This window comes from Anoplolepis gracilipes, chromosome 15, assembly GCF_047496725.1.
Source record: "Anoplolepis gracilipes chromosome 15, ASM4749672v1, whole genome shotgun sequence".
In the NCBI taxonomy this organism is placed as follows: Eukaryota; Metazoa; Arthropoda; class Insecta; order Hymenoptera; family Formicidae; genus Anoplolepis; species Anoplolepis gracilipes.
Window position 1 is genome coordinate 35,001 of NC_132984.1, and position 13,561 is coordinate 48,561.

At 33.3% G+C, this 13,561-nt stretch overlaps 3 protein-coding genes across 7 annotated transcripts in view; 1 reads left to right on the plus strand and 2 right to left on the minus strand.

The window, feature by feature from the left end:
* Rnmt (RNA guanine-7 methyltransferase) overlaps positions 1-1,947 on the minus strand; it is a 3,631-nt gene extending 1,684 nt beyond the window's left edge. The window contains exons 1-4 of the mRNA XM_072907302.1: positions 1,536-1,947; positions 861-1,032; positions 590-794; positions 34-293 (exon numbers count right to left, since the gene is read on the minus strand). Coding sequence (XP_072763403.1) covers positions 34-293; positions 590-794; positions 861-1,032; positions 1,536-1,594 — 696 coding nt within the window. The 5' untranslated portion in view covers positions 1,595-1,947. The remainder of the gene's footprint in view (positions 1-33; positions 294-589; positions 795-860; positions 1,033-1,535) is intronic.
* A 753-nt stretch (positions 1,948-2,700) lies between these two features.
* On the plus strand, positions 2,701-9,193 carry Eif3b (eukaryotic translation initiation factor 3 subunit B). Its single transcript, XM_072906994.1, has 11 exons — positions 2,701-2,872; positions 4,015-4,213; positions 4,310-4,622; positions 5,246-5,602; positions 5,766-5,908; positions 5,996-6,131; positions 6,332-6,527; positions 6,713-6,893; positions 7,020-7,260; positions 7,569-7,677; positions 7,819-9,193. Exons 1-11 carry the CDS (start codon positions 2,737-2,739, stop codon positions 7,917-7,919), a joined length of 2,112 nt encoding a protein of 703 aa, XP_072763095.1. The 5' UTR covers positions 2,701-2,736; the 3' UTR covers positions 7,920-9,193.
* On the minus strand, positions 8,880-13,259 carry Pgs1 (Phosphatidylglycerophosphate synthase 1). Of its 5 annotated transcripts, none has more exons than XM_072906991.1 (8): positions 13,078-13,259; positions 12,390-12,591; positions 12,197-12,319; positions 11,709-11,986; positions 10,968-11,242; positions 10,368-10,592; positions 9,941-10,150; positions 8,880-9,714 (listed from the first exon to the last, which is right to left on the minus strand). In XM_072906991.1, exons 1-8 carry the CDS (start codon positions 13,242-13,244, stop codon positions 9,638-9,640), a joined length of 1,557 nt encoding a protein of 518 aa, XP_072763092.1. In that variant the 5' UTR covers positions 13,245-13,259; the 3' UTR covers positions 8,880-9,637. The 5 variants fall into 5 exon arrangements, with proteins under 5 accessions (XP_072763092.1, XP_072763091.1, XP_072763090.1 ...); XM_072906990.1 differs by having other exon boundaries at positions 8,880-9,749; positions 12,405-12,591; positions 13,078-13,258; XM_072906989.1 differs by having other exon boundaries at positions 8,880-9,749; positions 13,078-13,256.
* Positions 13,260-13,561: the final 302 nt, after the last annotated feature.

Sequence of the window (13,561 nt, forward strand, 5' to 3'; positions counted from 1 at the left end):
GTGTGATTTAAGATGAAAATATATATCTTCTACCTTTGTACAATCAGCCGTTATAAACTCTGCAGTAAAAATAGGAGCAAAACCTCTATCTTTAGAACTTTTCCTATTCACCATGTCGTTGTACCGTTGCTGACATTGTTCCAATGACACTTGCGCTATATCCGCGCAGATAAGATGCGAGATATTAGCCTTTTTCCACTTGAGAAGATCTCCTCCCTTTCCACAGCACATGTCCAACACTCTTAGCGAAGCACCAAAACTCTTACCTTGTTTCAGCTTAACTACATATTCATCTATAATAAATAATATAGCGAGAAATTTATACGCTTACAGCACAACATTACAAGCATAACGTTAGCACGTAGTATTAGTCGATGAAATACAAAAGATTGGAAATTTAACCGATAGAGCTGATATAATTTAATATATAATTTAAACAAAAGCCAATAACAACTTATTTAGTATTTTTTGAGACATTTAAAAGAGATCAGAAACGATTTTTAATTTTAATATTTGTAATTGTTGTAATTATGTAACAATAACTGTGATTTGTATTATTCAATTAAAACAATTCAAAATTAATACTTACGTATAAGCATACTTTTAATCCAGTTGTTAAAATTTCTCATATATACAATGCGACTTTGATTTCTGTAAGATAGTCCTTTCTCTTCCAGCATATTGTAATGATCAGCTACCAAAGCTGTATTGTCAACATTTTTGCCTATATTAGATTTATCGTCGCTCTTTTCGTTACTTCCAGATGTTGTCAAATCTGAGGCGACGCTTGTGCTCTGCGATAGAAAAAAATATTAGCATTTTTATCATTCATAGTTTAAACATATATTCAAGAAACTCACAGCAGATACAGCCTCTTCGTCAATTTCGTGCTTGCCTACTTTGGATACATGTTCGCAATCGGATAACAATTTTTGCTTTCTACTCTGAGAGTTCTCCAAATCTATATTTTTGTCCGTTTCTGACAAGATTTCTGCCTTTGTCGTAGTAGTAGCACAGATCTTTTCTGTGTTGCTAAAAGTCATAGTTTATTTTTATTATTTTTATAAGTTTATACAGTGTTATTTCTTCTATACTTGAAATAATAACAAATATATCTATGAGTGTTGTACAAATTTAAGATTTTTATTATTAATTGATAGATATTAATTTTATAAACAAATTATCCATTTAAATGAACACCTCTTTTTGAGATTGCAAAAATGTAAAAATTTAAAATTAAGAACATTTATATTACTGATTTTGTAAACTCTATTTATCATAAATATGATATAATTTTCCACAGAAGAGTTTATCATATTATAAAATTAGAGAATTAATTATATATACGTGCAAAAAATGTTAAAATAATCATCATTAATGTATGTAAATGTTAAACATAGCGTATATACAATACACTTAAGATATTAAAGTGGTGAGAGGGAGATGGAAAAAAGTAAGAAGAGGGGGGAGGGGGGGAGAGAGAGAGAGAGAGAGAGAGAGAAATTATAAAAAATATATATATATATATAAAAGACCTTTTATGCTGCTTCTCTTTAATCTTCCCCTTAGTTTCCGTCACGTGTAGCGCTGACATAACGACGGTTCAATATATAAATAATAAATAGAATAGAAAGATATATGTGTGTCTTATGTAGAACGAAAAATTATTAGAATGTCAAGAAATGTAAAAAACACTTTCGTGTCATTCCTATGCACTTGAAATTTGAGAACGTATAAGAACGCGAGAAACGTAAAATCTCATATCGACGACGACGAAGCGCTTATTGTTGCTCGTTATACACAGTTGACACAATCGTACACATACATTACATCACAGAGAACGTTTGTAACCTCACAGAAATACAAAGAGTAAAAAGAAACAAGAGGAAGCGTATAAGTAGTACATATATGGCTAACGAATAACGAAACGAAGCTGATGGAAATATATATATATATATATATATACACTAGCAAAAAAGTGAATGCTCAAAATGGCTGCTTATGAGCGCCAAAATTGAATGACGAAAATAACCAATGGCTGACGTTAATATATCAGCTTCAAAAGTGCTTCAGCATTATAGGCCGGTATTCATAGTCCGTTCTTATATTCAAGCTCGTCTTAAGATCTCGTTCAACCAATAAAATAATGCTACGCGGCTATTTTATTATTGGTTAAACGAGATCTTAGACCGGGTCTACAATAGCTGTAGTAAGCCTTAAGTCGTAAAAAATGAACCAATCATATTCATTATTCTTCTTTAAAGTCAATTGTAATTAGTTCATTTCTTACAGCTTAAGGCTTACTACACCTGTTGTAGACCCGGCCTTAAGGCCAGTCTACAATGGCAGTAAACGATACAGAGTAAGGAGTAAGAAGTAACAACTGACGAATTAAAAGCCGAGAGTAACGAAATGGGCAAATCCCATTTCATACTCCTTACTTCTTACTTCTTACTCCTTACTCTGTACCGCTTACTGCCATTATAGACCGGCCTTTATGGGTCATCTACAATGGCCGTAGAACGTAAGGTCTCAAGCAAATTGACCAATGACAGTCAAGCATTTTCGAAAATGCTTGACTGTCATTGGTCAATTTGCTTGAGACCTTACGTTCTACGGCCATTGTAGATGACCCAATATGGGGTATGGGGTATGGGGTACAGGGTACAGGGTACAGGGTACAGGGTTCAAAGCTGAGAGCTGAGTGGTGAGAGGGTAGATCCAGAGGTTTCCAAGATGGCGAAGAAAACTCAGGCAGAGAAAGCGGCACAAAACGAAGAAACCGCTAAAGGTAACGACGATCCGATGAACGACGATGAGGAACCCAACTTCAGCGATCCTGAAGGCTTCGTAGATGATATTACCGATGAAGGTGAGTTATTCCATCATTTTTTTCCTCGTCAAAATATTCAGCGCGGTGACACGTCTGCACTCCGCACTTGTCCGCATTACGCTGCAAGCATGGCGAATCTTGGATTTCGAATGTGGCATTTGTTATTTAATCTCCGCAAATTGTTCGCAATCTCTTCTAATGAGTCACGACTGATTTTCAAAGTCTTCCAAACATTAAATAACGTGGACAACATCGCTCATTTTTGCGTACGCTAATCGCCGATGTAACCTAACCTATAAAAATTTTGGAGATAGCATAAGTAATTTAAAATAAATTAAAGTTAAATATATCTAGAGATAAATATGCTAAATAACTTTTGTTGATTTGAAGGCACTCTTATAAGAAAAAAAAAAAATATTGCATAATGAATAATCCATCTAGCAGGATAGAGATGTAATCTAATTTTTTGTTAAAAAAAAAAATTTTTTATTTAAACATTTCTTATTTTATTTTATACGCAAATGTGTTTGTTTTGATGTTATAGTGATAATTTTAATTAAAAAATATGAAACAAATAAATTCCACTCATAGGCTACATCCTTTTTAAGTTTACCATCATCCTCTCTCTTGGAGAAGCAAACTTTAACTCTTATATAAAATAAGTGTATTAAATGTTATATATGTGTGTGTGTGTGTGTGTGTGTGTGTGTGTGTGTGTGTGTGTGTGTGTGTGTGTGTGTGTGTGTGTGTCAAAAGATACATTATATTATAAACAGGTACATGAGGAGTATGTAATTAAAAATATTAAAATATAGTAAAGTCTTTCTCTATATTAGAATAAAAATACTTTTTCTATACAAAGTGTGTATTCAATTATAGAATCAAATAATTTTGCTAAGGAATAGATCGACAAAATAATTAATTACTATATTGATTCTAAGTTTCTACAATTTAAAGGACTACGTAGTGTATATGTACTATAAATACATAATGGTTTAGCAAAATTGCTCAAATATTATTCTCAAAAATATTATTAGGCTTAAATAAAAAAATGTCTGCAATATTTCTACAAATTATTTTAAATATTTTTTTTTATTCTTACATTATATTAGGGAAGCAAAGAACTTGCTTCCCTAATATTGTATATGCGATAAAATGAAACTTTTCTGATAAACTTGTAGAGTTGCTTGGTGATATCTTGAAGCAGAAACCATCGGAAACAGACGGAGTAGAATCTGTAATTGTCGTGGATAATGTGCCTCGAGTGGAACCTGATAAATTGGAGAAGCTTCAGTCTGTTATTAATAAGGTGTTGGGGAAATTTGGTACAATTGTCAATCAGCATTATCCAATGAATGATAGTGACGGCAAAACTAAAGGGTTAGTTCAAACTGGTCAAAATAGGGAAGAAAAAATTGTAAAGAAGCTATTTTTTTGAAAAATATTTTATGAGAATCATTTCTTCTTCCTTGCTAGGTACATTTTTCTAGAATACAACAATCATCTGAATGCTCTAACGGCTGTCAAATCCACCAACAATTATAAAATCGACAAATCTCATACATTCAAAGTCAATCTCTTCACGGACTTCAAAAAGTATGAGGATATCCCCGAAAACTGGGAGCCGCCGAAAGCTCAGCCTTTCAAATCTGCCAGCGACTTACACTACCATCTGCTTGAACCAGATGCTTACGATCAGTTTTGCGTTCTCTGTGGCAATGGAGCGGGTGTATCGGTGCAAATATGGCAGAACTCTGCACCAGAGCCTACTTTACTAGAAGAACGCAATGTGAGTAGGTTTTATTTTTAAGAGAAAAAGGAAAATAATATATAGATATAAAGTAGTAATAATTAGAGTTAAAAAATATAAAATAATAAATAATTAACGATAGAGTCGAGGGTCGTTGGTCACTAACAGTTATAATGTACAAAAATTACCCTTTGATGCGGATTACCCTTAAATTATACCTCGGATTACTTAAGATTACCTAATAGTATCTTAAATTAAAAAGAAATTTTACTTTAAATTATTTTAACGCTAAAGATTATTTAGATTTACCAAAAATAACCTTGGATTAGCCAAAATTTTGCTGGGATTGCCGCTGAATTACCTAGCCCTTGTACAAAAATTACCTCAGCGACCAACCCCTCGGATAAAGTTGATATAAACTTTTTTTTTTTTTTTTTTTTTTTTTATCTTTATTCTTATCTTATTTCTAAAATTGTCACAATTTTGATTAGCTATTTATGTAATATATATATATATATATATATATATATTATATATAATTATAATATTAGTCCAAGATCTTAAAACAAATATAACAACTTTAATATTTTAAGGTTATGGATGGTTAAATCTATTAGAAGATAATAAGCAAGATCCAAGTTATCTATTTCTGGTTTTTCCAGCGCTGGACAGAAACTTACGTAAAATGGTCGCAGCTGGGCACATATCTAGCAACGTTCCACAAGCTAGGAGTCGCATTATGGGGCGGACCACAATTTACCCAGCAGGCCAGATTCAGCCAGCGAGGCGTCGAATGCATTGATTTTTCACCCGGCGAGCGTTATTTGGTCACCTATACCCCGCGTACCGATCTTGGACAAGACCAGAAGCGTCTAGTGATCTGGGATATTTTGTCAGGTCAAGAGAAACGGTCCTTCTTTCCTGACGGGTCTTCCGTCTGGCCGATCTTCCGCTGGTCGCATGACGATAAATATCTAGCGCGCATGGGAGAAGATGTCCTTAGCGTCTACGAGACTCCAGTGAGTATTTCTTATAATAATGTTAATAAACAGTCTTTTGCTCTCAGAAAACTCGGATGTATTTAACACAGCTTTTAATACTGATGCTTTTGATGCTCTTATTGTTTTACAACTAGTCGCTCAATTATCGCTATTATATTGTTATATATTGTCCTATTTTTAGTCATTTGGTCTACTGGATAAGAAGAGCATCAAGATACCAGGAATCAGAGATTTTAGTTGGTCTCCAACAGACAACATTCTCGCTTACTGGGTGCCAGAGGACAAGGACGTTCCAGCTAGGGTAACTTTGCTCGAAATCCCCAAGTGAGTTTTTAATAATAAATTTCTGACTAAATTAATTATTGATTTAAACGAGACTGATTTTTCATGAAATAATTTCCGGACTTTCAGCCGTAATGAAATACGAAATAAGAATCTGTTTAACGTGGCCGACTGCAAAATCTTTTGGCAAAAGTCTGGCGATTATCTGTGCGTAAAAGTCGATCGCTTTGCCAAGCGCAAGGAAAAAACGGAACAAAAGTACACGGTGAGTTGAGTCTTAGCATAGCTATTCTCGCACGTGAGCTAACCACAAGTGAGATAGTTTCAATTTATACATATATATATATATATATATATATATATATATATATATATATTTCGAAACGAGAGTTTCGAATTTTATATCTTGAGAAGCAGCTTTTGATGATCAACTATTATTAAAACTCGCCGCATTTCGCGTTACAGGGTATGTCGTACAATTTTGAAATCTTCCATATGAGAGAGAAACAGATTCCCGTAGACAGCGTGGAAATAAAAGAGCCGATTCATGCTTTTGCGTGGGAGCCGGTCGGCAGCAAATTTGCCATCATCCATGGAGAAATACCAAGCGTGAATGTCAGCTTTTATGAAGTGCGATACGGTCATCAGCCGGCTCTTCTCAGTAAGTGGAGAATATATGTATAATAGAATGTATAATAGAATTTTCCATTATTACTCTTTTTATTCAATTATTAAAAATTGTAAAAACTTGTCAGTCTTTGTTTCATCAGTTTGAATTCAATAATATAAATAAGTTCCATAATATAATAAATTCATAATTTTGCACTTTTTTGTTCCTCCTGCTAGAGAGATTAGAAAAGAAAGCTTGTAATCATTTGTTTTGGTCACCCTCGGGTCAGTTCATCGTCCTAGCTGGACTAACAACGATGGCTGGTGCTCTGGAATTCATTGACACCAATGATTTTACTATTATGAATTCCACTGACCATTATCAAACTTCCGACGTGGAATGGGATCCTACCGGCAGGTAGGTTCAAAAGATAGCATCGGAACAGTCTACATAGTATAATATAAGAAAAATTAATAAATTGGAAATATACATAAATTTAGAAATTGACTTTACTAATTCTCGTTCTGATTACTTTCGTTACAGATACGTCGTCACAGCAGTTTCCAGTTGGAAGACCAGCGTTGACAATGGTTATTGGATATGGACGTTCCAGGGCCGTATTTTAAAGAGAGTTAATCTGAATGCGTTCAACCAACTGTTATGGCGACCGCGGCCACCAACCCTGCTCACTGCGGAACAGATCAAGGAGATCAAAAAGAACCTGAAGAAGTATTCGGCGCAGTTCGAAAGCAAAGATCGCATGCGATTGACACGCGCTTCAAAGGTACATTTAATTTTATTTTATTGATTTTTCTTGATTTACTTTCTTTGTAATCCTCTCTCTCTTCTCTCAACACGCTCGTCTCTATTCTCAACTTTTAAATTATAATATATTACTCATTTTCCAAACAATAAATTAGATCAAAGAATAGATGTTAAACAATTTCAAACATTTTTAACAAAAAATAATTGTAGTTATAGTTTGTGCGTGTGTGCGTCCATACGTAGAAACAAACTTTTCATCGAAAGTTTCAACAGATTTCGGGATGCAGTGATTTATAGATATATTTCAACGATTGATCAATTTTATAGGAATTAATTGAGAAGCGTTGCTTGTTGATGAAGGCGTTCGAAGAGTATCGTACGAAACGTATCGAAGAATGGAACAATCAGAAGAAACGTCGTCTTGAATTACGTTGCAGTAAGTGTATAGTGCCCCTTCCAATATCTTATAAATGATTGTAGACGCCTTTGAATTAATTGCATATTATTACACTGAAAATAATGCTATTCTATGTATGGTTATTTGAGATTAATCGTCGCGTGTGTTGTACGCTTTCAGATATCGATACTGACGAGCTAGATTCCGATTCGAAGAACGTAGAAGAGGAAGTCGTGGAATTTTTTGTCAAGGAAGAAACGTTTGTGATTGACGATAAATAAAATTTTGCCGAATAACTGTTAATTACCGCGAGCTGATTGCCGATTTTGGAAATCTCTACAAAACAGCGGTCAGTTTCATCTATAAAGTGTCGCAATATTAATCGTCGTTGTCACCATCATCAATCGAAAATTGTAATCGATAATTGAATCGTTGCAATTATCTTGATCTGTGAAACCATGAGTGGTTGCAACAGACAATTATTCTTATACTATTACTACTGTATCCAGATTAAAACGTATACATCGCTACGGCGAAAGCGACGGCATCGAAATAATATTAAATTCTATCATATCCCTTATAGGATAGCCCGCGAGAAAATAATCGCACCACCGAATTTACAGCTTACTCTGTCTGTTATTAACTTACAAAATACAATGCTAATTTATCCCTTGGGAAATAACGATTAATTTTTTAATTTTGCACATACAAAATTTATATAGTAAAGAGTTCTAAGATATCATTTAAAATAAAATTATTTGTCAGAGAATCATCTATCAGAGATTGTTAGATCGCTTTAATTTCTTCAACAGTTTTATTACATTCTCTATAAATAGAGAAATTTACTGGAGCTTTTATACATATAAAACAATCTCTTGTTTCATAAAAAAAAAAAAAAAAAAGAAAAAAAAAAAAAAAACCGATATACTACTTTGGTCAGAAAGTTTGTTTGGATCTTTTTGCAAAAATTAAATATTAAGCTGTAAATATATGTAGAAGTGATCAAGCTATCATGAAAAATAATTTGTTATTTTGATCACCCTCGAGTCAGTTCATCGTCCTAGCTGGCCTAACAACGATGACTGATGACTCTGGAATTTATTGACGCCAATGATTTTGCTATTATGAACTCCACTGATTATTATCAAACTTTAGACATGGAATAGTGTCCTACCGGCAGGTAGGTTTAAAAGTGGATTACATGCTTAAGTGATTACAAACTTTCTTTTTTAATATCTCTCTCTCTCTCTCTCTCTCCCCCCCTCCCCCTCTCTCTCTTTCTCTCTCTCTCACTCTCAGCAAGAACAAAAAAGTGCGAAATTATGAATATTGAATTCAAATTTTTATTTTTTTCGATAATCTTAAATTATTTTCATGGTAGCTTCATCACTTCTAGCGTGTTATTGGACGTTTAGTTATTTACAGCATCATCTCGGTATATTATACAATTTTTTTCCTAGTAATAACCTTCCTAGGTAATAACAGTACATAAGATAGCGGAAAAAAGTGCACTTTTAAATGTCCCATTTGTAAATTAAATTAATACTGCATTCGATCGATGTTTTTTTTTTTTTTTAATACGCTACAAAATGTCATGTCTAAGAATTGTAGAGGAATTATGAATGACGATTGTAAAATTCACTTTAAGCTTATTGGCAAAATCTGAACGAATTTTCCGACTTTAATCGAATAGGGAAAAAATTTTCAGAGGACGATAAAAATGAAAAAGGATAAAAGTCTATGTGGGCAATTTTGTATAAATAAAATCTAATTCAATTGAGCTTCATAAAAAGCATATTAATGTGAGATTTTTTTACTTATTGTTTAACAATATTACAGCTAAAGTTAAATAAGTTTAAAATGCATGAGGAGTTTGTCTTTCGTCTACGAAAGCCAAGCATTTTCATTTCAAAAATAATAACGAAAGAAAAGTACAATTGCGCACACCCAGGCTGGCGGTACTCTGTCTTGTTGCAAGAAAGTCCTTCTTGTTGCAGGCTTAGCACAAGAAAATAATTGCGCCTGTTCCTCGTGCAGCGCGTTCTGCAACTTCCCATTCCTTGTCACCACAGCTATCTGCGTTTCAAGGTCCCTGTTAACTGATCTATAACCTGTATATACCATATTCTTTATTTTTCAATATATACTTGATTCTATAAATTGAACATTGAAATATTGTGGAGAATCATTTATTGCAATTTTTCTCCTAATTACTAATATTGATTTATTATCGCGCGCGATATTTCGGTATTTGATAGTGAGATTAGATATAGAACCTAAAATAATAAAAACTTTTCTTTACCAAAATTTGACGAGCCTATGAGGGTTAACGAGGGCTTTCGTTGATCCGGCAATGTATACCAGAGACCTTTGGCATGGTAAGTCCATCCTGGCTTGATAAATTCCCATAATGTTATTCTGCTTTGCTGATCCATCTTTTCGCATAAATCATAGAAAGATTCTTCTATCTTGGTGTACGCCGCCGGAATTCCTCCAGCAATTCCTTTAGCATCTTGAAGAGATAAGAAAATACTATAAATAATTGCAACAGTTATTACAACTATTTATGATTTCTCTTTGAAATCCTATTAAAAAGAGACTGTACAATACTGTAAGATACTGTGTCTTTTATACAAGTCCTATTTATCCTCCTTTATAGAAATGTATAATTCAAAGTTTGAAATAATTTATAATAATGATGGAACAAAAAAATTATAATAATAACATACTGAAAAAGCCGTTTGCAGTGGGATGCGCTGTCAAAAGATGACACGTTGCTTGGCAATCTCTAAGCAAGGCTTGAATGTAATCAAAGGTCAGATTGAAATAACCGGTCGCTAATTTAAGCGTAGCTCCTACTGGAGCCGATTGTATAAGTTTCAATGTTATCTCGCTGTCGTGATAGACATTTAGCTGGCCCATTTGCACCATTGGAAATATCCATGTGTCTGCATCTGCAACATTAAATAATATATATAATTAATATAAGGTAAAAACGTAAGGCGTAATAGAGCCTGATATAAAAACATAATTAAGCATAAAAAAATAATAAAATAAATAAAATAAAAGGTTTATTGCTAAGTCAATAAGTTTACAAATATAACAAAATATCGCAATAACTAAAGAAAGAAAGGAGCACAATTACAGTGAATAATAATATAAACGGTAAGGCAATTAAAGTAAAGAAAAATATATATAATGTAATAATAAATATAATATATATAACTTTACAAGGAAATATTATTCTATATTTTGGAAACTTTATTGGTAAAATATTTTTTCACCATTTTTCTTTTTGTGAATAAAACTTGTGAGAGAATTGACATTACCTCCTTTATCGAGATTAACGCGCTTTTTCATTTCATCCTGGAATAGCGTTTGTATTTTGAGCGCAGCTTCTTGGATAAACATCTTTCTAGATCCTTTGTAAGGATGGCAATCCACAGCAGAATTCAAATCCGTATTACCATCTGATTGTAACAGAAAGCTAAATTCCATCACTGTTTCAATCAAACTATTATAAAAGTCACAAAGTTCTTCACAATCTTCAATGACGAAGTATCGGTCCTGCCGATTTGTGAAATAATCATTGCTAAGGTTTGCCCTACAAAATATATACATTTTTTTTAAATTAATCATATATATATATATATATATATATATATATATATATTTCTAAAATACTAACAAAATTTTGTTGCCATTTCTGACAATTTCTAATATAACATCAATCGATCTTTGTTATCATTTTACAGTCGGACCTCTTATTCTACAACATTTTCGGTCCAGAATCTTCCCCTTAAACCTCTGATCCTACGACAAAAATTTGAGAGTGGGGGTATAATTCCCCTTTCGCGGTCGTAGCATGAGAGGATTTTTCGTCGTAAGATAAGAGGTTTCGTAGCATAAGAGTCGTAGGATAAGAGGTCCAACTGTATATATAAAATTGTTAGGATAAAATCGTTAAAAAGTACATTTTCCCTTTTTCCTTGAATCAAATAAGATAAATTTTAATAAATCCTGCATCGCAATGAAACCCATATAAAAATATCAGCCGTAAAGGAACCTACCCACTAATGATTAAATCGTCATCGATTATATATAATTTCATGTGCTGCAAGCCGATGAGCTCGTTGAAGCGGTCGGGAATTGTCGCCTTCATGACGCCGCGTAGTTTTGGTGTGTGATAAAGGAAGATTTTGCAGCGATCGCCATATTTGCCTTTGAGCAATGGCTCCAACATCTTCCGGGAATTCTGCTTGCCTCGTGAACCTCTCATGTAATCCAGAAGAATCCGTACTTGTATGTTGCCATGACTCCTATTCATTGCTTGGTCTATAACGTTTACCTGCGCCGAGAAATGAGACTTCGTTTTCCAAGATCGAGTTTGAAAGCTAGAAAATTGATAATCTGTCTCTGTCGCTCTCTCTTTCTTTTCTCAATTTTAATCTTTTTTCTGTAATCTTTATAGTTTATTGTGAAACAGATTTTATCGTTCCAATTGATTAACTTGACAAGTTTTGCAATTATAAAACTTATCTCCCTTTATTATACTTACCAACTCAGTTTCTAAAGGACCAGTACCCAAGTACAATGAGGCAAATGTAATTCTCTTCTTGGCGTGCTTGCACTTTTCCAACAAAGTAGTGTAAAACATTTGTGGTTTGTAAATTATAGTAATCTGTTGGTAAAAGCATTCTTATTGAAGTAATATATTCATTTTTGATTACACGTATATATAATTACTTTACTTTGGAGCCATTTACTGGGAAGGCAGGAGCTACAGTACGCAACCAAGAAAGCGAGCTCATTTCCTGTTGCATAGAAATATCCAACTCCCTCAACTTTTTATCGTTTAGCATTGCTATTTGTACTTTGTGTCTGACAAGCAATGAGTTTGTACAATGGATCTTTACTTTGACTGCAGCGTCTAATAACTTTGGTTCATAAAACCTAAAACACATATGCATGAATAAATAGAAACTGTCAAAGCAATAAAAATGTATGCAATATAAAAAAAAAAAAAAAAAAAATATATATATATATATATATATATATAACATTATTGCATTATTAGATTGATACATCATAATTATATTTCCATTTATTTTGATAACATAATTATATTTATTATCTGCGACATAAAAATATTATTCGTGATAGTAATATCATCATATAAAAATTACGATATATTGTTTATACACAATAATAATCATGTATTTGCAAAAATGTCAAAAAATCTATCTATAATTATTTGCCTTACTTATTACATTATTATATACTATAATTATTTGTATTACGTTACATTATACTCAATCAATATTTACATGTGTTAAATGTCAAATTTAAATTTATATGCAGGTTATGTTTCATTAACCTGAGAATTCACATGAAAAGTAGCATGACGTGTTTTAAACAATATTAAAATAATTTGCACACCGTTTAAAGATTCGCAAAGTCAAGTTGTGCATGAGGAAAAGCCATTCAATGTAGTCATAAATATAATAAACACGAATGAAAATAAACTGAAATAATTCATGGGAGCGAGTATAGTATATAAAAGTGCGTTCCGTTTCACGCATAAAACTGCATGGACGGAAGCGCATTGCATGAGCGCATGGCTGCGTTCCGTTTCGCGCATAAAACACATGAAACGTATACGCGCTACGCGCATGGACCACGCATGGGCTGCCTCACCTCGGGAGCTGAGGCAGTTCATGCGTTCTCATGCGCTGAGTGGTGGGAAAAAGCATTATGGTGGGAGATCGTTCTCATGCGCGCATGAATCGCGTATCGAGTGAAACGGAACGACCTCCGAGCTTTCCATGCGATCCATGCGTGAAACGGAACGCACCCTAAGTATGGCTTATGCATATATGTAATACTACTATATTGTACATTTTCGAAAATGCTTGACTGTCAT